This window comes from Microcaecilia unicolor, chromosome 1 (assembly GCF_901765095.1).
Source record: "Microcaecilia unicolor chromosome 1, aMicUni1.1, whole genome shotgun sequence".
In the NCBI taxonomy this organism is placed as follows: Eukaryota; Metazoa; Chordata; class Amphibia; order Gymnophiona; family Siphonopidae; genus Microcaecilia; species Microcaecilia unicolor.
Window position 1 is genome coordinate 134,598,761 of NC_044031.1, and position 25,949 is coordinate 134,624,709.

The window sequence follows — 25,949 nt, forward strand, 5'->3', positions numbered from 1 at the left end:
ATGGGTGTGAATTCTCTCTTCAAACTCACATAAGGCACAAACACATTTCTATCAGCGCCCCCTCCCCCCCAAATTCCTGGTTATCCTCAAGGTCTCCCCTCCTGTATTCATTAATTTCTCCTGCCTGGAAGCTTTTACCAGCTTACCCTCCCCAAACAATTCTCCTCTGTTTCCTCCTTGGTCACTAAGGCACAGGTCTCCTTTGCGACTCTTTGTAAGTCTCCTTTGACCCACTTTTGAGACCCAGCTCACATTTTTTATTTTTCAAACAAGGGATTGATTCCTGTCATTTTGGTTGGGGTCCAGAAAACTGAGTAGTCCCCTTCTGGTCTATGTGGCAGTCTCTTCCAGGAGTAAGCCACCATGTTGTGTAACATCGCAGCTAGAAAATCACGTTGAGCTAATGATTCGGGTACTCCATGCAATCTGAGCTAAAAGCAAATTTGTAATTAATTTGAAAATTGTGCTCTGTGATTTAACCCAGTGCTTCTGTTCTGAACTGGGAATGCTTCGATCCCTGTTGACAAGATAACAATAGCCATACTGGGTCAGACCAATGGTCCATGCAGGCCAGGATCTTGTTTCCAACAGTGGCCAATTGAGGTCACAAGTATCTGGCAGAAACCGAAATAGCAGCAAGATTCATACTGCTGATCCCAGGGCAAGCAGTGGCTTCCCTCATGTCCATCTCAATAATAGACTATGGACTTTTCCTTCAGGAACTTGTCCAAACCTTTTTTTAAGCCCAGATACACTAACCACTGTAACAAGTTCCAGGGGTTAATTATTCATTGAGTGAAAAAAAATAGTTCCTCCTATTTGTTTTAAAAGTATTCCCTGGGCCCCATTTCTCCAGCACAAACATTCTTAGGGGCATATTTACTAAAATGTGTTAACAGCTAATGTACAGATTAGTACAGGTTAATGATGGTAACTGTTACCTTGCTGCAGGCATGACAGCGCGTGCTAATTTGTTTGTTAATTGCATGCTGTGTTAGGGGGCAGAGAATGGGCATGGACTTCATATTGCAGTTACTTAAAGTAGTTACCACGGGCTTTCACTTGTGCAGTGAATGTGGGTGCACTTACCACCTACTCGAGAGAAAAATCTGTGTTAATTGTGAATAGTCATAACTTTATTTTGTGTGGTAACAGCAGTTACTGCACAGCCTTTTCACATACTGCATGGTAAATTTTGCTGTTATGGTGTAAAGTACCCCTTATTTTTCATTAATGGAATTAAGAGCATTTAAGGCGCCCCTAAATGATGTCACCAGTTGCATGACAGTGTTTACAGAATACTGGCACTTATGTGTGGGATTGGCACCCTTAATTGCCAAATATGTGTGAATGGGTAAAGTGGTAGGAACTATTTTTTCCCCCTGCTAATCCTCTCGTACGTCTTTCCTGTTATAAACTGTAACTTCTTTTCATTTAAGTAATGCTATGAGTTTAAGTTGTTTTTAATATTTCCTTATTATTTTTTTAATACTACTACGTGATAGTTAACTTGTAGGTGGTATATGACATAAAATCAAAACATGAAACTTAAAACATGTTGTACATGTGGATTAGTGCGCAAATGCAAGTAGACTGTATGTGTGGGTGGAACGTGGGCATGCCATGGGTGTTCTGCCAGGTGACGCATGCAACTTATAGAACACTCTCTGCCCAATATTCAGCGCTATTTAACCGGCTTGGAATGGCTCCTGGCCAGTTAAATAGCCTTAAGCTGGCTAAGTACTAATACTTAGAGCGAGATAGCTTGTTATCTTGGCTGAATATTAGCGCTTAGGGGAGGATATGGCCCTAGAAAATCCGCATGGAAAATATTTCACGGCCTAAACCTCTCCTGATGTAAGGAAGTCGGCAGCATGCTTTCTAACCACTGACGCCGGCACTCCTCGCACATGCTCAGTTCATGCATGCAAACTGAGCATGCGCAAAGTTCCAGCATCTGCTGCTAGAAAGCATACTGCCAACTTACATCAGGGGAGGTTCAGGCTTCGGAGCTATTTGGCTGGCAGGGCTTGGGTATCCCTGCTATCCATTTAAGGTTCTACAGTTGGGCCAGCCCGAGCTCAGTGGAGGAGCCAGGCCCCCCCCATGCCACTGGGTCAGCTTGGCCCCCTTTAATGTTGGGCCAGGAGAATCTTGCCCCCTCCCCTCTTGGCAGACCTGTAGCACAGAGTGCCAGCTTCGGAACTATTTGGCTGGCGGGGCATGGGTATCCACGCTAGCCATTTAAGGTTCTGCAGTTGGGCTGGCCCAAGCCCAAAGTGGAGGGGCCCAGGTCCCCCGTGTCACTGGGTCAGCTGTGCCCCTCTTTGATGCCAGGCCTGGGGAATCTTGCCCCCCCCCCCCCCCCCCGGCAGGCCTGTAGCTGGCCTGTTAGTACTGGAAGTGCTTCAATTTGTATTCCATAATTCTAAAGGTCTTTTCTTCTTTTTGCTTTTTAAACAGATCATTGACAAGGAGATTAACCCTTATATTGACAAATGGGAGGAAGATGAACAATTTCCAGCACATAAAATATTTAAAATCCTTGGGCAGGCTGGCTTCCTTGGAGTGGATAAACCAACAGGTTGGTGAACTGGTGTTAGTAAATCTCAGTATTCACATTCTGGAGGAAATGTTTTCATTACTGTTACAATGGAGAAACAAATTCAAGATTCTTTATTTCAGCCACTTCACTTGTCTCTACAGGCATTGTTAGTCATCCTATATCCTACCGAAGTCATTGTACTGCTTTCTATGGTTTTATCCTTAGCCTAATTTAAGTAGAGTCCTAGTTTTTGCCAGGCATTCTATTAATGCTTACTCTGATTTTATTTCAATAAACTGTAGGACTCCTGTGGATAGGCTGCAGCTTTTTGGATATCATATGAGTCAGTATTATATATTACATAACTGAGATATTTCTTGGGGTGGGGGAGAATGGATTGAGTATTGAGATCCAATCTAATACATAAGAATGAGGATAACAGATTTCTAAACTAATTGCATTTAGGCATGTTTTTTCATTTGATGCTTGAAAACCAATCTTTTTTCTTTATTATGTACAAGAATGAATGCAAATGGAACTAAAATCTAGAAAAAACTGTTGAAAATCTGCATGATGCTGTAATGAATCTTTGAAAATTAAAATCTGTCAAACGTCTTGCTGTAACTCTAGTTCATGCCGACAGAGCAAAGTCAGGAAGGTATTAATTATCAGATCTGAAAAGTGCAGGCTTGCTCTGCCTGTCCTCAGCCTTGGCCACAGTAATTCAGTGTACAGTTTAAGTCCTCATTGGTCTCTAGAAAAACATACATTGAGGACTCAGTGGATTCCTTCTTGATTTGAGGTTTATCTATCTATCTATCTTGCACTGTAGCAGAACTTGCTTATCCACTCCTAATCTAGCTGAAATCTTTTTCCTGCACCTTTATGACTTTGTGCAACTTTTTTAAAGTAGTCCCCTTTTTTTCTAACTCCTATTAACTCAATCTTGTCTGTCTATGTGCTCGACCTCCATTTAACACCCTATGCCATCTGTTAAAATGTTTTACTTAGTAAAATAGTAACATAGTAGATGACAGCAGAAAAAGACCTGCACAGTCCATTCAGTCTGCCCAACATGATAAACTCATATGTGCTATTTTTTGTGTATACCCTACCTTGATTTGTACCTGTCCTCTTCAGGGCACAGACCGTATAAGTCTGCCCAGCACTATCCCTGCCTCCCAACCACCAGCCCCGCCTCCCACCACCGGCTCTGGCACAGACCGTATAAGTCTGCCCAGCACTATCCCCACCTCCCAATCACCAGCCCCGCCTCCCACACCGGCTCTGCCACCCAATCTCGGCTAAGCTCCTGAGGATCCATTCCTTCTGAACAGGATTCCTTTATGTTTATCCCACGCATGTTTGAATTCCGTTACCGTTTTCATTTCCACCACCTCCCATGGGAGGGCATTCCAAGCATCCACCACTCTCTCCATGAAGAAATACTTCCTGACATTTTTCTTGAGTCTGCCCCCCTTCAATCTCATTTCATGTCCTCTCGTTCTACCACCTTTCCCTCTCCGGAAAAGGTTCATTTGCGGATTAATACCTTTCAAATATTTGAACGTCTGTATCATATCACCCCTGTTTCTCCTTTCCTCCAGGGTATACATGTTCAGGTCAACAAGTCTCTCCTCATACGTCTTGTAACGCAAATCCCATACCATTCTTGTAGCGTTTCTTTGCACCGCTTCCATTTTTTAAACATCCTTAGCAAGGTATGGCCTCCAAAACTGAACACAATACTCCAGGTGGGGCCTCACCAACGTCTTATACAGGGGTATTAAAACCTCTTTTCTTCTGCTGGTCACACCTCTCTCTATACAGCCTAGCAATCTTCTAGCTATGGCCACCGCTTTGTCACACTGTTTTGTCGCCTTCAGATCCTCAGATACTATCACCCCAAGATCCCTCTCCCCGTCTGTACATATCAGACTCTCACCGCCTAACATATACGTCTCCTGTGGATTTCTACTCCCTAAGTGCATCACTTTGCATTTCTTCGCATTGAATTTTAATTGCCAAATGTTAAACCATTCTTCTAACTTCCACAGATCTTTTTTCATGTTTTCCACTCGCTCCCGGGTGTCCACTCTGTTGCAAATCTTGGTGTCATCCGCAAAAAGGCAAACTTTACCTTGTAACCATTCGGCAATGCCACTCACAAATATATTGAATAGAATCGGCCCCAGCACCGATCCCTGAGGCACTCCACTACTCACCTTTCCCTCCTCCGAGCGAACTCCATTTACCACCACCCTCTGGCGTCTGCCCATTAACCAGTTCCTAATCCAGTTCACCACTTCGGGTCCTATCTTTAGCCTGTCTAGTTTATTCAAGAGCCTCCTGTGGGGAACCGTGTCAAAAGCTTTGCTGAAATCTAAGTAGATTACGTCCATAGCATGTCCTTGATTTAATTCTCCGGTCACCCAGTCAAAGAATTTAATGAGATTCGTTTGGCACGATTTCCCTTTGGTAAAACCATGTTGTCTCGGATCTTGCAACTTATTGGCTTCTAGGAAATTCACTATCCTTTCCTTCAGCATTGCTTCCATTACTTTTCCAATAATCAAAGTGAGGCTTACTGGCCTGTAGTTTCCGGCTTCTTCCCTATCACCACTTTTGTGAAGAGGGACCACCTCCGCCGTTCTCCAATCCCACGGAACCTGTCCTGTCTCCAAGGATTTATTAAACAAATCTTTAAGAGGACCCGCCAGAACCCTTCTGAGCTCCCTCAATATCCTGGGGTGGATCCCATATGGTCCCACTGATTTGTCCACCTTTAGATTTTTAAGTTGTTCATACACACTCTCTTCCGTGAACGGTGCTATATCCACTCCATTCTCACATGTACTTTTGCCAGTCCATCGCGGTCCTGCTCCAGGATTTTCTTCTGTGAAAGCAGAACAAAAGTATCTATGTAGCAAATGTGCTTTTTCTTCATCATTATCTACATAGCGGTTTGCAGCATCTTTCAGTCTCACAATTCCCTTTTTAGTCTTTCTCCTTTCACTAATATACCTGAAGAAATTTTTGTCACCCCTCCTTACATTTCTAGCCATTTGTTCTTCCGCATGCGCTTTCGCCAGACGTATCTCTCTCTTGGCTTCTTTCAGTTTCATCCGGTATTCCTCCCCGTGTTTCTCTTCTTGAGTTTTTCTGTATTTCAGGAACGCCAACTCTTTAGCCTTTATTTTCCCAGCCACTTGTTTGGAGAACCATATCGGCTTCCTTTTTCTCTTGCTTTTATTTACTCTCCTTACATAAAAGTTCGTGGCCCTATTTATAGCTTCTTTCAGCTTGGACCACTGTCCTTCCACTTCTCGTTCATCCTCCCATCCCATCAGCTCCTTCCTCAGGTATTCCCCCATTTTACTAAAGTCAGAATGCTTGAAATCCAGGACTTTGATTTTTGAGTGGCCGCCCTCCACTTTAGCCGTCATATCAAGCCAAACCGTTTGATGGTCACTGTCGCCCAGGTGGGAACCCACTCGGACATTTGACACACTATCCCCATTTGTGAGCACCAGATCCAGCGTCGCTCCCTCCCTCGTGGGTTCCATCACCATTTATCTGAGCAGAGCACTTTGAAAAGCATCCACGATCTCTCTACTTCTTTCCGATTCCGCAGACGGAACTTTCCAATCTACATCCGGCAGATTGAAATCTCCCAGCAACAGCACCTCTCTCTTCTTTCCCAACTTATGGATATCTGTGACCAGATCTTTATGTAGATCATCCAATTGTGTCGGAGGTCTGTAGACAACACCCACGTGTACAGAGGTTTTATCATCTCTTTTTAAGGTGATTCATATCGCTTCTTCCTTTCCCTAGGTCCCTGACATTTCAATTGCCTCGATGTCATTTCTCACATAAAGAGCTACTCCTCCACCTTTTCGACCCTCTCTATCCTTCCTAAATAGATTATAGCCCGGTATATTTGCATCCCGTTCATGGGAACCATTTAGCCATGTCTCCGTGATTGCAACAACGTCTAAGTCTGCCTCCAACATCAGGGCTTGTTATGCATTATGGAGTGGAGGAGTGGCCAAGTGGTTAGAGCACCGGTCTTGCAATCCAGAGGTGGCTGGTTCAAATCCCACTGCTGTTTCTTATGATCTTGGGCAAGTCACTTAACCCTCCATTGCCTCAGGTACAAACTTAGATTGTGAGCCCTCCTGGGATAGAGAAATATCCAGTGTACCTGAATGTAACTCACCTTGAGCTACTACTGAAAAAGGTGTGAGCAAAATCTAAATAAATAAATAGATAATGTCGACATTGTAAGTAGCAAACTATGGTATAACTAGTAAAAAAGGCCCTTTTCTGACACAAATAAAACGGGCGCTAGCAAGGTTTTCCTCGGAGTGTGTATGTTTGAGAGAGTGTGTGTGAGAGTGACTTTGTGACAGAGAGAGAGTGAGACTGGGTGCAAGTGTGTCTGTGAGAGAGAGAGTGTGTGTGATTCTCCTCTCTCCCCTGCCCCCCCCTCCAGCCACCCAGCGATTCTTCTCTCTCCCCTGCCCCCCCTCCAGCCACCCAGCGATTCTCACCCAGCGATTCTTTTCACTCCCGTGATTACCTCCGTCAAAGCGGCTGCATCATTGAAAGCCTTGCCCGTCTCTAGCCTTCCCTTCCAGTTCGTTCCCTCAGAGTCCCGCCCTCGCGGAAAGAGGAAATGATGTCAGAAGGCGAGACTCTGAGGGAACGAACTCGAAGGAAAGGCTGGAGATGGGCAGGGCTTTCAATGACGCGGCCGCTTCAATGGAGGTAATCAGGGGAGTGAGGAGAATCGCTGGGTGGCTGGAGGGGGGGCAGGGGAGGGAGGAGAATCGCTGGGTGGCTGGAGGGGGCAGCAGGGGAGAGAGGAGAATCACTGAGTGGCTCAGGAGAGACCTTTGACGTGACGCATGCGCAGCGTTTCCCGCCTCCCTGCTTCGAATAGGAACATCACCAGACGTCAAGCAAGCAGGCTTCTACTGTGCAAGAGTGACCTCAGGAGATGGTTATGAACGCAGGCAGAGAGATTGGAACATTGCAAATTATTATATTACATATGTACTGTTTGAATATTTTTTTCTGTTGAAATTGTTCTTTTGCCTGTGTCTAGTTTTGGCTATACACTGTCTTGGTGAATTTCTTCAAAAAAGATAGTAAAAATCCTATTAAAAAAATGAATGTGGAAATACTGACTCCAATGTACTTTCCAAAGGCGACAAAATTTCATTGTTGAACAGCATAGACAGAAAAGCCCACATAGTAAATTTGAGCGAACATGGAGACATAGTTATAATAACAATGGCAAGTAGAATTTCTAAAAGTATAGCTCTGTTAAAAACACTTGTGTGTTTCTTTGCGAGTTATACGATTGCCCTGACATGTCTTTTCACATTCTCACTATAATAAACTTGGGTTCAAAATAATTTATCTATTTTATATATGCACTTTAAAATGCTATAAATATTATGAAGTGTTTCAAATGTGCTCAGACCATACCATTTACACCCATTATATCCCCAAGAGGAATATGTGGTGGTGTCACAGTGGAACCATCATTGCACATACGATGTTCCGCCTCCTAATATTTGTGTATGTACATACAGCTGAGCCCAAGTAGATCTTTATCACCAGCGTATGCATATATCTATAATAAATATGTATAGGTCATAAACTACTCACATTAAATACTGTTAGGCTTGAGCTCAAACCTCCGCCCATACATTATGGTGAATTCCATATTACCATCCGATACATTAACCATTATTTAACTGGATAGACCTACATATCTCCACCTCTTGCTTCTTAGAGGGAGCAACACAGAATAGACATTCATCTTTGGGCTCCGACTGATACTTTCAAGTAAATTCCTTTGGCCACTGTCAGACAGGAATTTGGGCTTGATAGACTATTTACACATATTACCACAACTACTTCTTACGATTTCTATAGTGCTACCAGATGTACACAGAACACATAAGAGACAGTCTCTGCTTGACAGATAGACAAAGAGGACAAATAAGGGATTAGAGAGTTATTTATTGTGGGAATGATTAATGTTCTTATGTCTCCTTGTGTACAGTTTATGTGCCTTGCAGTAAGAAACCTGTACTGTAACCAGCACAAAATTCTTTGGAATTTGGTAAACAGTGTTCCAGGGGGAAAAAGATTCTAATCTTTAGATGTAGAACTGTCTGGCCTACACTGTGAAATTGCCATTACCATAGTGTAGGAGTTTTCAGTGTGTTTATGCAGTTGACAAATGTTAAGCCTGACAAATCCCTTTTGGGTCCTCATGTCCTTTTGCTACAGTGTCATAAACCACTGAGAGGACTAAGAATAATAAGGATTAACATTCAAGGACAAATAGGATTACAGTGAAGGAGATGAATTACATGATAAATGAGGGTGTTTTTTTGTGTAGACCTTCAATCCCTGTCAAACAAATTTCTGAGCAGGGTTTCTATAAAGCACAGTGTCTTAATAGCTTTTAAGACAGTATGTATCATATTTGCTAGTATGCTCAGGCACAATCTTCCTGCATTTTACCCTATGATCAGAGATACTAGCATGCTTAAATTTGCATGCTATTATCTCTGATCATAGGGGCGATAAAGCCCGCGCTGTTCCAGCGCTATTTTTAGAACGCTGTTTGGAACAGTGTGGGGTTTTCGATCTCTGCCCATTAATCAACAAGGGAGGAGCAGTTTGCTAACTTGAGGTGCAAAATTCAATTTAGCAGCTGGCAGGCAGTACCTGACAAAGAGTTTTTTTGCAGCCTTTTGAGAGCTGGGATCTCTCCGCTAATAAGTCACCTAAAACCTATAACTTTCTGATACACTTTTATTTGTGGGAAAACTCCACAGTGTATGTACATCATTGTACTCTCATCCTCGCATCTCTTCAAACACCTGTCCATAACCATAGCAAAGCCATTGGAAAGGCTACTAGGTATCATGTATCACCTTATATTTATTCTAGAACAACCTATATAATAATTTGCACCTCCAACGTTCTACGTCTGGATGCCTGGGTTCGTAACACAATTCCCATTGGTCCGCCCTCACATCAGAACGTGATGACGTCAGAGGGCGGATCAATGAGAGGAAAGGGAAACCAGCACCAGCCATCAAAAGAACGTTGAAGGGGAGGATTCAGTAGACGGAGAATCGCCCCCCTCCCTACCCCCTGTCCTCCGAGTTCCAGGCCAGCTCCCTCCTTCCCCTGCGAGTTCCATGCCCCCTGTCTTCGGAGTTCCAGACCCCCACGCATCCCTCCCTCTCTCTCAGTGCCAGCCCGACCTGCGTTGGCCGCCCTCTTCTCGCAGTCCTGCGCCTGCCCCTCGCCTTCCTGCGTGCCGGCTGTAATTTAAAAGTTCATACCTCAGTGTATGCAGGCAGCAGTGAAAGTAGAGCAGGCACAGCGCTTCAGCCTGCCTTCCCTTCTGTCTCAGTTCTGCCTCTGGTCCCGCCCTTCCGGAAACAGGAAATGAGGACAGGACCAGAGGCACAGCTGAGACAGAAGGGAAGGCAGGCTGGAGCGCCGTGCCTGCTCGACTTACACTGCTGCCACCAGACCACGAGGTAACAACTTTTAAATTACAGCTGGCACGCAGGAAGGCGAGGGGTAGGCACAGGACTGTGAGAAGAGGGCGGCCAACACAGGTCGGGCTGCTACTGAGAGAGAGGGAGGGAGGGAGGTGCGGGGGGTCTGGAACTCCGAAGACAGGGGGGCATGGAACTCACAGGGAAGGGGGGCCTAGAACTCGGAGGGGAGGGAGGGAAGGAGGAGGGGGGCCTGGAACTCTGAGGGGAGGGAGGGAGGGTCATAGAACTCGGAGCCCGTACGTGATAATGAGCGCTAAGTCAAACTGAGAATGGCGCGAGGCAGCAACTCGCGCCACAACTATCCGTTGACGTTCCGAATACTGTGCCGCTCAAAATACATCGGGCAAGTGCTGATCTCGCAAGACAACTCGCTGCTGACGTCCCGATACAGCTGGCAGGGTTTACAAGACTAATATTGAACAGATGTCGACAGGCTGCAGTCATGTTCTGATATAGTTTCTCAGACTCTATCAACTGAAAAATAGGGGTCTCTCTCTCTCTCTCTCACACACACACACACACATACACACACTCTTTGTGTCACACATACACTCTCTCTCACAAACTTTCTCTATCAAACATACACACTCTCTAAAACATACACACTCTGTCTCTCACACTCTCTCTGTGTCTCACTGTACACACACACTCTATCTATAACACACTATCACACACACTCACTCTCTGTCTCTCACATACACTCTCTCTGACACACTCTCTCTCTGTCACACATACACTCTCTCTCTCACACACACACTATCTCTCACACAAACTTTTCCCTGTCAAACACACACTCTCTCACATACACACTCTCTAAAACATACACACTCTGTCTCTCACACTCTCTCTGTATCTCACTGTACACACACACTCTCTCTATATAACACACAGTGTCTCTCTCACACACACACACTCTCTTTCTCTCTCTCTGTCTCACACACACTCTCTCTGTCACAGACACACTATCACACACACTCACTCTCTGTCTCTCACATACACTCTCTCTGACACACTCTCTCTCTCTATCACACTCTATCTCTCTGTCACACATACACTCTCTCTCCCACACACACACACACTATCTCTCACACAAACTTTCTCTATCAAACACACACACTCTCTCTCACACTCTTTCTCTCACACTCTCTCTGTATCTCATCGTACACACACTCTCTCTAGCTATAACAAACACTGTCTCTCTCTCACACACTCTCTCTCTCTCTGTCTCACACTCTCTCTGTCATAGACACACTCTATCACACCCACTCACTATCTGTCTCTCACATACACTCTCTTTGACACACTCTCTATCACACTGTCTCTCTCTCTCACACACACACACACACACACAGTCTCCTATCTCTATCTCTCTCAGTCTCACACATACTCTCACTCTCACACATACATACATACACTCTGTCTCACACACTCTCTCTCACACAAACACACACACACTGTCTCTCTCTCACTCATTCTCTCTTTCACACACACACACTTCATGTCTCACACACATACGCTCTCTCTCTCTCAAACATACACACTCCGAGGAAAACCTTGCTAGCGTCTGTTTCATTTGTATGAGAAATGGGCCTTTTTTACTAGAAAGAAAATAAAAGTAGCTATTCTGGGTCAGACCAATGGTCCATCTAGCCAAGTATCCTGTTTTCCAAACAGTGGCCAAGCCAGGTCACAAGTAGCTGGCAGAAACCCAAATCGTGGCAACACTCCATACTACAAATCCCAGGGTAAGAAGTTGCTTCCCATTTCTGTCTCAATAGCAGACTATGGAATTTTCCTCCAGGAATTTGTCCAAACTTTTTTTTAAACCCAAATACACTAACCGCTGTTACCACATCCTCCATTTGTTCCCACTGCTTGTCCACATACAGGACCCCCAGTTCCTTTTCCCATTGGAGGCAGTTCATTCTCTGCAGGGTGCACCTCTCCCTCTGATACCTGTATAGGGAAGCTATTAACCCTTTATAGATCTGTTTGTTGAACAGAAGAACATAAGCATCACCATACTGGGACAGACTGAATGTCTATCAAGCCCAGTATCCTGTTTCCAACAGTGGTCAATCCAAGTCATAAGTACCTGGCAAGATCTCAGATTTTATGCTGCTTATCCTAGAAATAAGCAGTGGATTTTCTCAAGTCCATTTTAATGGATTATAGACTTTCCTTTCGGAAATTATCCAAACCGGTTTTAAACCCTGCTAAGCTAACTGCCGTTACCAGATTCTCTGGCAACAAATTCTAGAGCTTAATTACACATTGAATAAATATTTTCTCCATTTGTTTTAAATTTACTAGTAATTCACGTCTACCCATTCCACTCCTCTCAGTATTTTATAGACCTCTATCATGTCTCCCCTCAGCTGTCTCGTCTCCAAGCTGAAGAGCCCTAGACGCTTCAGCCTTTTTTCATAGGAAAGTCGTCCCATCACATTTATCATAAATTCCCCAGGGCTGTTTTCTCTATACCCTAGCCAAATGCACCAATTACATATATGTGCAGTAATGACTTGCTGACAGCTGGTATTTATTTTTAAGTAATTGAAAGGACCAAAGCCTCCCGACTTCATACATTTGACCCACATGCATCAAGCATGTGGGCACTTTCTTACCTGCATGTAACACCTTTGTCGCTATCTGGGGTTTGTTTTTGAAGGTAAAAATCATCATTGAAGTGCTACTATAACTCTCTTGGGGATTTCCACAGGAAGCACTTGAAACAGGTAGAGTAGCATAGGAAGGATATTCATTTTCAGTACTGCTATTCTACCTTGGCATAGGATTATCAAATTGGCCCACACCTGTAAGTCATGTTTTATCTGCCAGAGCATGGCTGGGAAATGTGCTGCATTCATACATAAGTACATAAGCATTGCCATGCTGGGACAGACCAAGGGTCAATCGAGCCCAGCACCCTGTCACCGACAGCGGCCAAAAGATCAAGCAATTTGTCCCGCCCATCCTAGAAATACTGGGGAGCTAGTCGGATTCACCCCAAAGTATCTCATCATTTAACAGTCCATTTAAATAAAAATCTTAACCTGAAGGCACTCACACAGTGCCTGTGGCTGGTTACATTGGGTGGTGGATATGTGGAATGCCCTCCCGCAGGAAGTGGTGGAGATGAAAATGGTAATGGAATTCAAACATGCGTGGGATAAACACAAAGGAATCCTGTTTAGAAGGAATGGTTCTGCGGAATCTTAGCGGAGATTGGGTGGCGCCGCCGGTAATTGGGAAACAAAATGGGTGCTGGGCAGACTTCTACGGTCTATGCCCTGATTGTGACTGAATAGATAGGGATGGGCTGGAGTGTAAATTTTAAGGGGCTTTGACATCAACTCCAGAACTTAGTACAAGAACAGTGCTGGGCAGACTTCTACGGTCTGTGCCCTGAGAAAGGCAAGGACAAATCAAACTCAGGTATACATATAAAGTATCTTGTTGGGCAGACTGGATGGACCGTACAGTTCTTTATCTGCCACCATTTACTATAATTATTTACATTAATCTTGAACCCTGAGACAGCCCCACATTAATCACAACTTTAAGAAGGTTTGGGAGAAATGTTAGGGGAAATGGTAGGGTCAATCGCACATTGGAGCGGAGCGGAGGAGCGGAGGAGTGGCCTAGTGGTTAGGGTGGTGGACTTTGGTCCTGGGGAACTGAGGAACTGAGTTCGATTCCCGGCACAGGCTGCTCCTTGTGACTCTGGGCAAGTCACTTAACCCTCCATTGCCCGCCGCATAGAGCCTGCCATGAGTGGGAAAGCGCGGGGTACAAATGTAACAAAAAAAAAAATTGTGTACAAATAGTGCTATCTTATGTTCACCTCCTGGTGACGTTACCCCCTTAATATTTGGATCCCCCTGCACCTTGTGAGCCAAAGGCTCCATCAGTAGGATGAAAAAAGGGGCCTTGGGATTTTCCTTCCAGTGGTGGTGCTGTTTTATTCTCCAGTGATGATTTGGGTTCTTCCTCTCAATATGGTTTGGGTTAGAAAGTGGTAAAAGGGAAGCTGCAAAGGTTAAATCAGGCGTTTAATATTACCTTCTGGGAAGCCAAGTGTAGATATATTCCATGTATTGAAAAAGGTGGAAGGAAGGAAGGCCAAGTGACAGTTGGCAAGGTTAAAAGCAAAGGGGAAAGAGGCTATTAGACCAAAAAGAACACCTTTCAAAAAAATGGTAGAAGGATCCTGCAGAAAACAGGAAGCAGAAATAAGCACTATCAAGTTAGTTGCAAAACATTTATAAAGAAGGCTAAAAGAGAATTTGAAAAGACATGGGGCAAAAGTTCATAGTAAAAACCTTTCAAGTACATTAAAAGCAGAAAGACTGTGAAGCCCGGATACTCAGAAGTAGATGTGGGTGCTAGAGGCCACTAGCGCTGGATTAGCGCTTGCATTTACCTGCACAGCATGCTTGGAAGCCCTCCGTACAGGAAACAGCACATTTCTTTTTAATAGAGTGCAAATTGTGTTCTAAGGCCTGCTACTCTTTTATAGGTAGGGTTGTTGCTATTTGAGTCCTGGGAACTTGTGCTCATTTGGTATGGAAAATTTGCTTTATAGGTTCTGAGTAACTTTTTTTTTTGCATGCTTTTTTCCTGCATTACAGAGTGCCTTAACAGTGGAAGGAACTTGTAGTACATTCAGAGGGACATAATTGGATGAGAACGACCATCTCTAAGGACGTCCTGTCGAAGGGGCGGGGAAACTTTCGTTTCGATAATACGGTCGGGGACGCCCAAATCTCAACATTTAGGTAGGTCAACCTTAGAGATGGTCGACCTAAATGTTGAGATGGTCGTCCCCGGTTTTTGGCGATAATGGAAACCGAGGACGCCTAGCTCAAAAACGACCAAATCTAAGGCATTTGGTCATGGGAGGAGCCAGCATTCGTAGTACACTGGTCCCCCTCACATGCCAGGACACCAACTGGGCACCCTAGGGGACACTGCAGTGGACTTCACAAATTGCTCCCAGGTGCATAGCTCCCTTACCTTGTGTGCTGAGCCCCCCCAAAACCCACTCCCCACAACTATACACCACTACCATAGCCCTTATGGGTGAAGGGGGGGCACCTAAATGTGGGTACAGTGGGTTTCGGGTGGGTTTTGAAGGGCTCACATTTACCACCACAAGTGTAAAGTGGGGGGGATGGGCCTAGGTCCGCCTGCCTGAAGTGCACTGCACCCCTAAAACTGCTCCAGGGACCTGCATACTGCTGTCATGGAGCTGGGTATGACATTTGAGGCTGGAAAAAAAAATAATTTTTTTTTTAGGGTGAGATGGGGTTGGTGACCACTGGGGGAGTAAGGGGCGGTCATCTCCGATTCCCTCCGGTGGTCATCTGCTCAGTTTGGGCACCTTTTTGAGGCTTGGTCGTGAAAACAAAATGGACCAAGTAAAGTCTACTACTACTACTACTACTATTTAGCATTTCTATAGCGCTACAAGGCGTATGCAGCGCTGCACAAACATAGAAGAGCTTAAAATCGACCAAATGCTCGCCAGGGACGCCCTTCTTTTTTCCATTATTGGCCAAGGACGCCCATCTCTTAAGCACGCCCCAGTCCCACCTTCACTACGCCTCCGCCATGCCCCCATGAACTTTGGTCATCCCCATGACGGACTGCAGTTGAGGGCGCCCAAAATCGGCTTTCAATTATGCCGATTTGGGCGACCCAGAGAGAAGGATGCCCATCTCTAGATTTGTGTCGGAACATGGGCGCCCTTCTCTTTTGTAAATGCCCCTGTCAGGGAAATGGCACCAAAGTTGAACATTTTGTTTTCTATGATCAGTTGGCACCCCATTGTTGCACTTTATGTGGATACAGGATGTGCTTACTAAACTTGACGCTCAGGGTTTATACTCCATGATACAAGATCCCACAATTCATTTCTAATATGTTCAGGGGAAAGTGAATATGGGGTATATGTGATGGCAGTGGCTAGGGGCAGCAAAAACCTAAAATTGTCATTGAGAGAGGGGTAGTAGGAAAGATTTCTGAAGGTAACACAAGTGAAGCTCTTATTTTTCTTTCGGGGGGGGGGGGGGGGGGGGGACAGTTATCCTGGAACTGGCCATGGGAATAAAAATGAAATGTTAACCACAGATGTTACTGCTGATAGGCTAAGCATGCTGTGCTGTTAGAGGATCACTGTTTGTTATTTTACCATAAAATTTGTACTAAAGTGAGAAATATTGGTAAAGCATTGAGGTTATGTTTCCACGTTCTTGGGAACCATTTGACTTTCAGATTTTTTTTCCATTAATGACTAGGTTTTTTTTTTTTTAAATGCCTTCTGAAAACAATAGCTTGTAGGTCATGCAGTAAGGTGAAAGATTTTAGGTTTACTTTGAAATTAAACTGAATTTTCCACTCTGCAGGGCTTTATTGCCATGTTGTCTGAATAGCGTTCAACAGAATGTCCAGGTTTACTGCCAAATTGCAATCTTTTCAAAAAGGAAAGAAAGGACAGATAATAACTTGCCATGCCTGGAAGTACAAGTCTATATTTCATATATGTATGATTTCGGATCAACCTTTTGTAGAGCAAAACCACAAAATACACTCATATACAGTGGGCAGTAATCAAACTGCCAGGGGAGCTTGCAGATCCACAGGTACTGCACTTTGTTACCCACTGAACTGCAAACTCAGTAGAATATTCCTTCCATTTAACCTTTGAAATGGTGATGATTTGCACTCTGTAGGTACAGAGTAGCCTTGGATTTTGCACTTGCTTTGAAGTAGATCAACATATTTCAGACTGTCACTGAAATACTTTGATGTTTCACTTATATATATGTTGTTACTTATCAAAATTTGCTTATTTCTGATCTGACGAAGAAGGGCTACCTAATTTAGCTAATCTAAAAATGTATTAAGTTAGTCCAATAAAAAAGGTATCATTTATTTTATTCTATTTCTGTTGATTACTTGTAATATCATGTATCTTGGCTGTCCCTCACTTTCGTATAAAAAAAACTTCAAACACTTGAGAACACTGCCATGAGACTTTTATGTCATGTCTGTCATTCTGACCATGTTTCGCCTCTTCTGCAAAGTCATCACTGTCTTCCGATGGAGCAATGTATGGTTTATATTGACGATGCTCACAGGTGGACAGTGGAATTAGGGCTCCCTCTTATGAGGGCTCAGTTACAAGACTTTGTAAAGGAGTATGGTAGCCGTGTTAGTCCACTCTTAAGGTTATCAATAGAAATCAAACAAAATAAAACATGGAAAAGAAAATAAGATGATACCTTTTTTATTGGACATAACTTAATACATTTCTTGATTAGCTTTCGAAGGTTGCCCTTCTTCGTCAGATCGGAAATAAGCAAATGTGCTAGCTGACAGTGTATATAAGTGAAAACATTCAAGCATTACTATGACAGTTTGACAGGGTGGGAGGATGGGGGTGGGTAGGAGGTATGCATGGGGACAACAAAGCATATTTTAACACCCAACAGAAAGGACTTAACAAGGATCTGGGGTTCCTAGCCCATTATAAACCATAAAGCTGTATGTCTCTGTTGATCACCCCACCCCTCACCTATCCACACCCATCCTGTTAGAATATCAATGATATGCTTTGATGTCCCCATGCATACCTCCTTCCCACCCCCATCCTCCCACTCTGTCAGACTGTCATAGTAATGCTTGAATGTTTTCACTTATATATACTGTCAGCTAGCACATTTGCTTATTTCCGATCTGACGAAGAAGGGCAACCTTCGAAAGCTAATCAAGAAATGTATTAAGTTATGTCCAATAAAAAAGGTATCATCTTATTTTCTTTTCCACGTTTTATTTTGTTTGATTTCTATTGATAAGACTTTGTAATAAATAGCGGGGCCTACTCTGACTGTGTGCTTCATACAGAAACTCTATGCGTTACGTTTGTACATATCACTGCATAGAGTGCACAGGGTTGGCTTTGCTTCTAAAGGACACTGTCCTAAGTGTTGGGGCCCCCAAAGCACACCTTGGGCATATGTTTTGGTCATGCCCTGTTATACAAGATTCTTGTGCAGCCTACTCAAGTACTTTATCAAGGTGTGGTCTTCTTTAGTGGCGTGTACCCCTCTGTTACTATTTGGAGCCTATTCACTGGGTTCTCCATCATGACAGGGGAGTCATCGTTTTGTTCGGAGATTGGTGTTTGTTTGCTGTTAAGTCCATTCTACGGACTTGGCGCTTGGAGGTGGATCTGACAGTGCAACAGTGGTGCATTTTGATGCTAAGAGATCTGCAGGTGGAGCGCCTTCAAATTAAGGATATTTCACAGGAACCTGGACCACTTTTTCAGGCCACTTGGGTCTCTTTTCTGGGATACTTTACCCCTGCGAGCGAGAAGCCGTTTGCTTAATTTGTGAAACTTCTTAGAGGTATTGTTTTCATTCTGACCCTGTTGCGGGGATGGAGTTGTTTTTTTTTTTTTTTTGGGGGGGGGGGAGGGTTTAGGGAGCTGTGGGGTTCTAAGGATGGTGTAAACATAAACCGGGGTAATTGGGGAGGGAAGGGAAGCTATTTTGGGGTACTGGGATTTTCTGTTCAAGAAAGTTGTATTACTTGTATTGTCATTTTGTGGTTTCCACTCAATAATCTTTTTGTTATGGTTCTTTTTTTCATGTTTTAAATACCAATAAAAATGATTTAAACATAAAACACTACTCCTCACTTTTAAGGCATTTCAGATAGGCTTACACGAATACTTATCTTCTTTAACGATCCCCCTATTCCCGTCTTTTGTTCCTCAGTCCCTAAATGATCATCGCCTGGTTCTCCCAGGCCCAAAACAGGCTACTCTGGAATCCACCAGGCTCACAGCTTTCTTTTTCGCTTCACCATTCCTGTTGAATACAGTTCCTCAAGCTTTACATGCAAAATCTTCACTGAGACAATTTAAAATTGCTTTGAAGACCTGTCTCTTTTACCCTTGCTTTAAGCTCTGCGTAGAGGGGTAGCATCCATCTGTCAGGGTTTGCTCTTTTCCCCTTGTTCCCCTTCTATTCCTTTCCTTTTCCTTGCATGACGACCTACTTACCTACCTACCTCCCTTTTTCCTCTTAGCTTGACTTTGACCGAGTGTGTGAGATTTCTTTCCTATCCAGAATTGTAGTTCTTTTAATATTGTTTATTTGTCTGCCAGTTAGGAAAGGTGGTATAGTAAGTGAAATAAATGAAATGAGATAGCGTGCATACTTTTATCTGTAGTAATGGAGGCAACATTCACCCCATATTTCCTTATCCTGCTAGAACAATCCAGACAAGTGGGCCTGTGTAGGCAGAGAACACTGACTTTCAGAGATACTACCTTAGTAAAAGGGTTGATGCAGCCTTGGAACCTGTGGACATACTCTGCCTTGTGCAGATGTTTGCAGTGTAGATTGGTGTAGTGGGATTTCTGTATGGCCTGGCTTCCTGAGGTGCAGGTTACAACCTGTGGCCTCAGCGGTGAGCTTCTGTGCCTTCACCTGGGCTCTTAAAGATCAGTTTATGGACTTTTACCCTAAATGAACTGGTGGAAAGCCCTGGTGCCAGGTTCCGATCCATGGGTTTCACTCTTGTGGGGCCAATTGAGCGAGTTGGTCTTGGCCCTATGGGAGCCACTGCCTAGGGTAATGGTAAGTAGGAGCTGGTGTATGTGGTTCCCAGTCATCCCTGCCCTTTCCTCATCATCCTCTTGTGTTTATATTGTTTCCCTGCCTAATCTGCGGTGTCCTGTATTAAGTCTTGTCTTGTCATAAAATTGTTAGGAAAAAAAAAGGAAAACTGAGTGTCAACAAAGAGACTGGAGAAAATGGAGAGTCTCGGACCCAGTGAAAGCAGTAGGCTACAGGAAGGCAGTGGGGATTCCATCACAGCAGGGCTGATGCCTAACAGAGTTTCCTGCACAGTATGCATGATGGAAAAGGTATGGGGCGCGTGTGACAGTGTGCCAATTTTATAGAATAGCACCTAGCACAGTCTTGCGTAAATGCTAGTTGGTGACATCATTCATTCACATAAGTGTGCCTGTTCTGTAAATTAGTGTGCCCAATTAGCATCTATATTTAGACATCCTTATTGTGCTATAGCTGTCACAGCCTATCTTTAAGTTCTTGAACCGATCTCCAGGTACCCTAAGCTAAAAATGAGCAAGCACATTCATCTGATTAGCTTTTATAAAATACTAGTAAACAAAGGCCCGTTTCTGAGAGCAATGAAACGGGCGCTAGCAAGAGTTTCATGGTAGTGTGTATGTTTGGGAGAGTGTGTGAGTGAGTGACTGTGTGTGAGAGAGAGAGAGACAGAGTGAATGCGGTAGTGTGTGTGGTTGTTTGACATAGCGTGAGTCTGTGTGTGTGTGAGAATGAGAGTGTGTGGCAGGGTTCCCCCTCCTTCCTTTTCCCCCCTGTGTTCCCTCCCCACCCCCGTCATCCCCCCCTTTCCTCCCCTCCCCCCTTCCCTGCCTGAGGGTGGTGAGTCCCATTCCCTCAGCCTTTCAGGGTCATCCGTCGCATTGTGTTGTTCAATCTGGCTCCCTCGCTGCTGCGACTGCCAGCATGATGCATGTGGCTCCCTCCCTTCTTCCCTTGCACCACGTTGAGGCTGGCTGGCTGGCTGGCTGGCTCCCTCAGAAGTTGAGGCTGGCTGCCTGCTTGCCTGCCTCCCTCCGACCTTTTGGATGTGTCCATTTCAGGGGGAAGATGTGTTTGTTTTTTGCAGGAGCGGGGTCATGTTGTTTGTGAGTGTCGTGTGTGGCAGGGGGAGGGGGCAGGACCGTCATCCGCGCCGCTGTTGTTCCTTGGGGGGGGGCCCGACTTGGTTCTGGCGGCGGGTGGCTCATTTCTTGTGAGGAGCAGGAGCAACACGGTTTGTTAGGCCTGCATGGCTCATCGCGGTTTTACCTGGTTCGTGCGCCGGTTGTTTCCGTTGTCGTAGCTCTGTGTGGGTGGCGGTTTTCGTGCCCCGCCCTCGACGTCATCGTGTTTTGACGCGAGGGCGGAGCAGAGCTACAGTGTGTGTGTGAGAAATTCGGAGTTTGTGGCCTGAGTAGAATGTTGGAGGTGAGAATCTGCTCCGCCCTCAACGTCATAACGTTTGACACGAGGGCGGGGCCCAGAGACTGTGATTTTCGTGGCTTCAGAGCTTCAAACTTACGAGCCTTGGCTTCAGTGACGTCAGACAATAGAACGTTGAGGGTGAGTTTTATATATATAGATAAGCTATACATCATATATTAACGAATGACTGCATACAGTGATGTGAAAGTGTTCCACCCCTCCTGATTTCTCCTATTATTGTATATATGTCACATTGAATAGTTTCTGATCTTTAAACAAAATGTAATATTAGACAAAGGGAACCTGAGTAAACACATAACACAGTTTATACATTAAAAGTCCAAAATAAAAAGTCCTTGTTCAGTCTTTAGATGTTGAAAAAAACATCCCTTTAGGTACAATCGTGAGCTAGACAACCCAGACTCCTTTCAGAAGACTCCATAAGATACACTCAAAGAGTACCACTCTTCCAGAGATGGGTTTGTTACTTTTTAAAAGTACTTAAGTAAAAAGTAAAAGTACTGGTTTCAAAAGTAGTGTAGTAAAAGTAGAAAGTCTTATCCAAAAATAAGAACTCAAGTAAAAGTAATAAAGTACAGCCCTCAAAACTACTTTTTTACTACAAAGTAAAAAACATTCTTAACAAGTTGGACCACAGAATCTAGTATGTTTACAATGTAACCAGGTGGTTATTTTTTTAATTGTACCTGGGGTCCGGGGTCCTTTCCCTGGATCCGGGGATCTCCTGGCCCAGGCGGGGTCATTGGTGGCCGGTTCCGGGGCTCTGGTGCCCTTCGAGGTCTCCTGGGGGGAGTTGTGCAGTTTGCGACCTTCCCTGATGCTGCCTAGCCAAAATGTGAGCTCTCCCGGCCAGGCACAAGTAGAAAAATGGCCAGTGTCTAGGCTCTGGGCATTTGCTTCTTTTCGCGCAGGCGTGCCAGCACTCCAGAATGGCACTAGGCCCGAAATAAAGCTGGGGCTTCTATTTTTGAGGTGCCCCGGCAGCAGTTCCACAGCATTTCAGGGGTTAATTTTTGAGGGATTCTAATGGTAGCTTTGGGTCCCTGAGAACCTCTTTAAGTGGCCTAGTGTTAAAAATAGCCCCCAGATAGCCTGAGAACCTATACAAAGGTAGGACTCATAAAATCAGATTGATGAACCAAAGCGTAATTAAGCACTATATTATTCAAAAATCAAAATTCATCCTTGCAAGAATGAGGTGTGTTCCAGCAGCTCTGAACTGGGAGCTTGCTCACATACACACAGATTTATATAAGATTCCACAGATTTTATAGTTACATTTAAGTGTCTGCCCCTAAGTTTTTCTCATTGAACAATGGGTCACCTGCCTGTCAGTGTTCTGCTTAACAGCTAGTAGGCGCAGCTGAGACTACTCACTCTCTTCCCCCCTAACTTCCCCGTCCCTTTTGCTTTCTTTGTTTCACTGTTATGTCAGGCCTAGTGTGGCCTTGAGCTGGTAAGCTTGTCTGCCAGCAGTGTGGGGGCTTCTTGCCCCTCCTCTCTCTCCCAGCATTTTTATCACTTTGCACACATTACTTTAAACCAGGAGCGTAGCCAGACTTCGGCGGGAGGGGGGTCCAGAGCCTAAGGTGAGGGGGCACATTTTAGCCCCCCCCGGCGCCGCCGACCCCCTCGCCATTGCCGACCCCCCCCCCCCCCCGCTGTCGCCGACCCTCTCGACCCCCCTCCCGCCGCCAACCCGCCGTCGCCTACCTTTGCTGGGGGGGGGGGGACCCCAACCCCGCACAAGGCTTCGTTCTAGACTGACGTCCTGCTTTTGCAGCTGCCTGCTTGTGTTGCCTTCCTCTTCCAACAGCTCCAGAGCAGCCATAAAATTAGCTCATTAGAGCTAGGCGCTCTGGAGCTGTGCATCGCCCAGAATGCTCATTAAAATACTAATGAGCTCATTTGCATCGGGTTCTCGATGGCTGCTAATTGCACACATTAGAGCCACAGAAAACCCCTTTGAACATTGCTCACTAAATAACGTTTGCTTTAGACTGAGTAGAACTAGTCTAAATCAAATGTTAATAGCTTGGTAAGCTTGATACATTGGGCCCCCAGTCTGGCAATTCTTATGTTCTTTTTTGAGTGAGAATAACTTGAAAAGGGCTTTGGCATTCTTAAATTGCATAATAAGTCATATTTCAATCTAACTTGGGGGTCTTTTAACTAAAGCTTAGTGTGGACTAATTGACATTAGTATGTGACAAGTGCCAAGTGGCCCATAAGTTTAAAATAGGACGTGCAGCATTTATCCAGTTCTAAGCTTTAGTAAAAGGGCCCCTTAGCAATTAATATAAAATTGCTTATTTTTTCTTTTTAAGAAAGTTTGTATCTGGACATCATTAGAAGTAAACATACATAGTTCAGTAGTTGACTGGTTCGTGCCCTTGTCAGAACACATTATTACTTTTGGTTTGGCTTAGTTAGACACTAGGAAACATCTGTTTGAGCACTGACAGTGAGATAGTTATCTAATGGAAAGTTGCTTCCTTTAAAAACACATGCTATCAGTTTAGAACAATAAGCTTTTACAATAAGACAATGAAACGATATGAGTGAATATAACAGGTTATACTTTTTGTATATATTAAATGTACACAAAAATTAAATGTTAATGGTATTTTCATATTTAATTCTCCTTATTAAATTTTTCATTTTACATTCACATATTCTGAAAATGTCAGAAAACTTACATATTATTTTACAATTTTCAAAAACAAAATGGGAAATTGTCTAATTTTTAACCACATTATTGTTGGATCCAAGAACAAGGTAATGTTTACATAAGATAATATAAAATTAAGGAGACCAATAATACGTTTCCCTTAGGAGCCCGGTTGGTGTCCTGGCATGCCAGGTGGATCAGTGCATTACGAATGCTGTTCCTCCCATGACCAAATGAGTTGGATTTGGTTGTTTTTGAGATGGGCATCCTCGGTTTCCATTATTGCTGAAAACCAGGAACGACCATCTCTAAGGTCGACCTAAATGTGGAGATTTGGGCGTCCCCGACTGTATTTTCGAAACGAAAGATGAACACCCATCTTGTTTTCATAATACGGGGTTCCCCGCCCCTTTGCGTGGACGTCCTGCGAGGACGCCCTCAGAAAAACTTGGGTGCCCCGTTCGATTATGCCCCTCTAGGTGTCCCTATCTGTCAGTTTTCAGTGGCACTATCCAGTCAGTGCTACTGAAAATTATTACAAACTGCCTGGTAGAATCCAGATAACGCTAGGATGGAATGAAGGTAGGGTGTGTGCATTCAGCCTAGCTATATGGAGAACAATAATGCTATGCTATGAATGTCTTATATACTGCAGTATCTTCCAATAGAATTCATCATGGCTTACATTATAAGAAACAGCCACATACAGGTGGAATTACAAGTATGCCAAAACTGATAATTCTTCTTTCCCAAAACAGTGGAGATATAAAGTTCAACCTTTCATACAAATGTCAAAATATTTTTAAAAAGGAGGAAAAAGCAACAAGCTCCCATTCAGATCTGTAAAAATAATATCTAGGAACTTATTTTGTCATCATCGGCACAAAAAATCTCCTTTAATTAAACCACACAGTAAAAAAATAAAGAAAAGCACTTAACTGATGCTGTATTGATGGCCAGCATTTCACTATGCTGCTTCAGGGCATGTGGGCAACACTGTAAAATTAGAAACAGAGAGAAGAGTCAAAGCACAAATAACTACTAAAAAAATATGTTAAAACAAAACTTTGCAAATACCCACTGAAGGGGGTTCCTGCTCTATAGTTGCTCCTTCACTGGCACTACACAGTCTCAAAATGGCTCCCTCTTATATAAGCTGACATCAGATGCTGAAGATTTAATCAACCAATCAGAGAACTGAAGCTCCCAGTTTACTGTAAACTTAATAAAAACAGCTCCATTTCAATTCTGGAATTCAAACCTAAAGGCTGTAGCATTCTTTATAGAAAAATCAATTTCTGGAGCTTCCCATGACAATCTCCTCCCCTCTGGGACTCTATAACCCACTGTAATGTCATACATCACAGTGATTCAAAGGCAAGCCCAGCTTCAACACAATATTTTGTGCAATTTGACAAATTGAAGAGTAGCAAAATGCCTGGACCAGATGGTATTCATCCCAGACTACTGATAGAATTGGAAAATGAACTTGCAGAACTATTGTTAGTAATATGTAATTTATCTTTAAAATCAAGCATGGTACCAGGAGATTGGAGGGTGGCCATTGTAATGCTGATTTTTAAAAAAAGGTTCCCGAGGTGATCTGGGAAATTATAGACCGGTGAGCCTGACGTCAGTGCTGGGCAAAATGGTAGAAACTATTATAAAGAACAAAATTACAGAGCATATTTAAAAGCATGGATTAATGAGACAAAGCCAACACAGATTTAGTGATGGGAAATCTTGCCTCATCAATCTATTACATTTCTTTGAAGGGGTGAACAAACATGTGGGTAAAGGTGAGCTGGTCAATACTGTGTGTCTGGATTTTCAAAAGGCATTTGACAAAGTACTTCCTGAAAGACTCCAGAGAAAATTTGAGTGTCCTGGGTTAGGAGTTAGTGTTTTATTGTGGATTAAAAACTGGTTAAAAGATAGAAAAGAAAACAGAGAGTAGGGTTAAATGGTCAGTATTCTCAATGGAGAAGGGTAGATAGTAGGGTGTAAATAAGGACATCCTTATTTTT

General features: G+C 43.9%; 1 protein-coding gene across 2 annotated transcripts in view; it reads left to right on the forward strand.

Moving 5' to 3' along the window:
- The window catches only part of LOC115468677 (probable acyl-CoA dehydrogenase 6), a 228,532-nt gene that overhangs the window by 74,462 nt on the left and 128,121 nt on the right, over positions 1-25,949 (forward strand). For both annotated transcript variants that reach the window (XM_030200584.1, XM_030200574.1), the window contains exon 2: positions 2,464-2,584. In XM_030200584.1, coding sequence (XP_030056444.1) covers positions 2,464-2,584 — 121 coding nt within the window. The remainder of the gene's footprint in view (positions 1-2,463; positions 2,585-25,949) is intronic.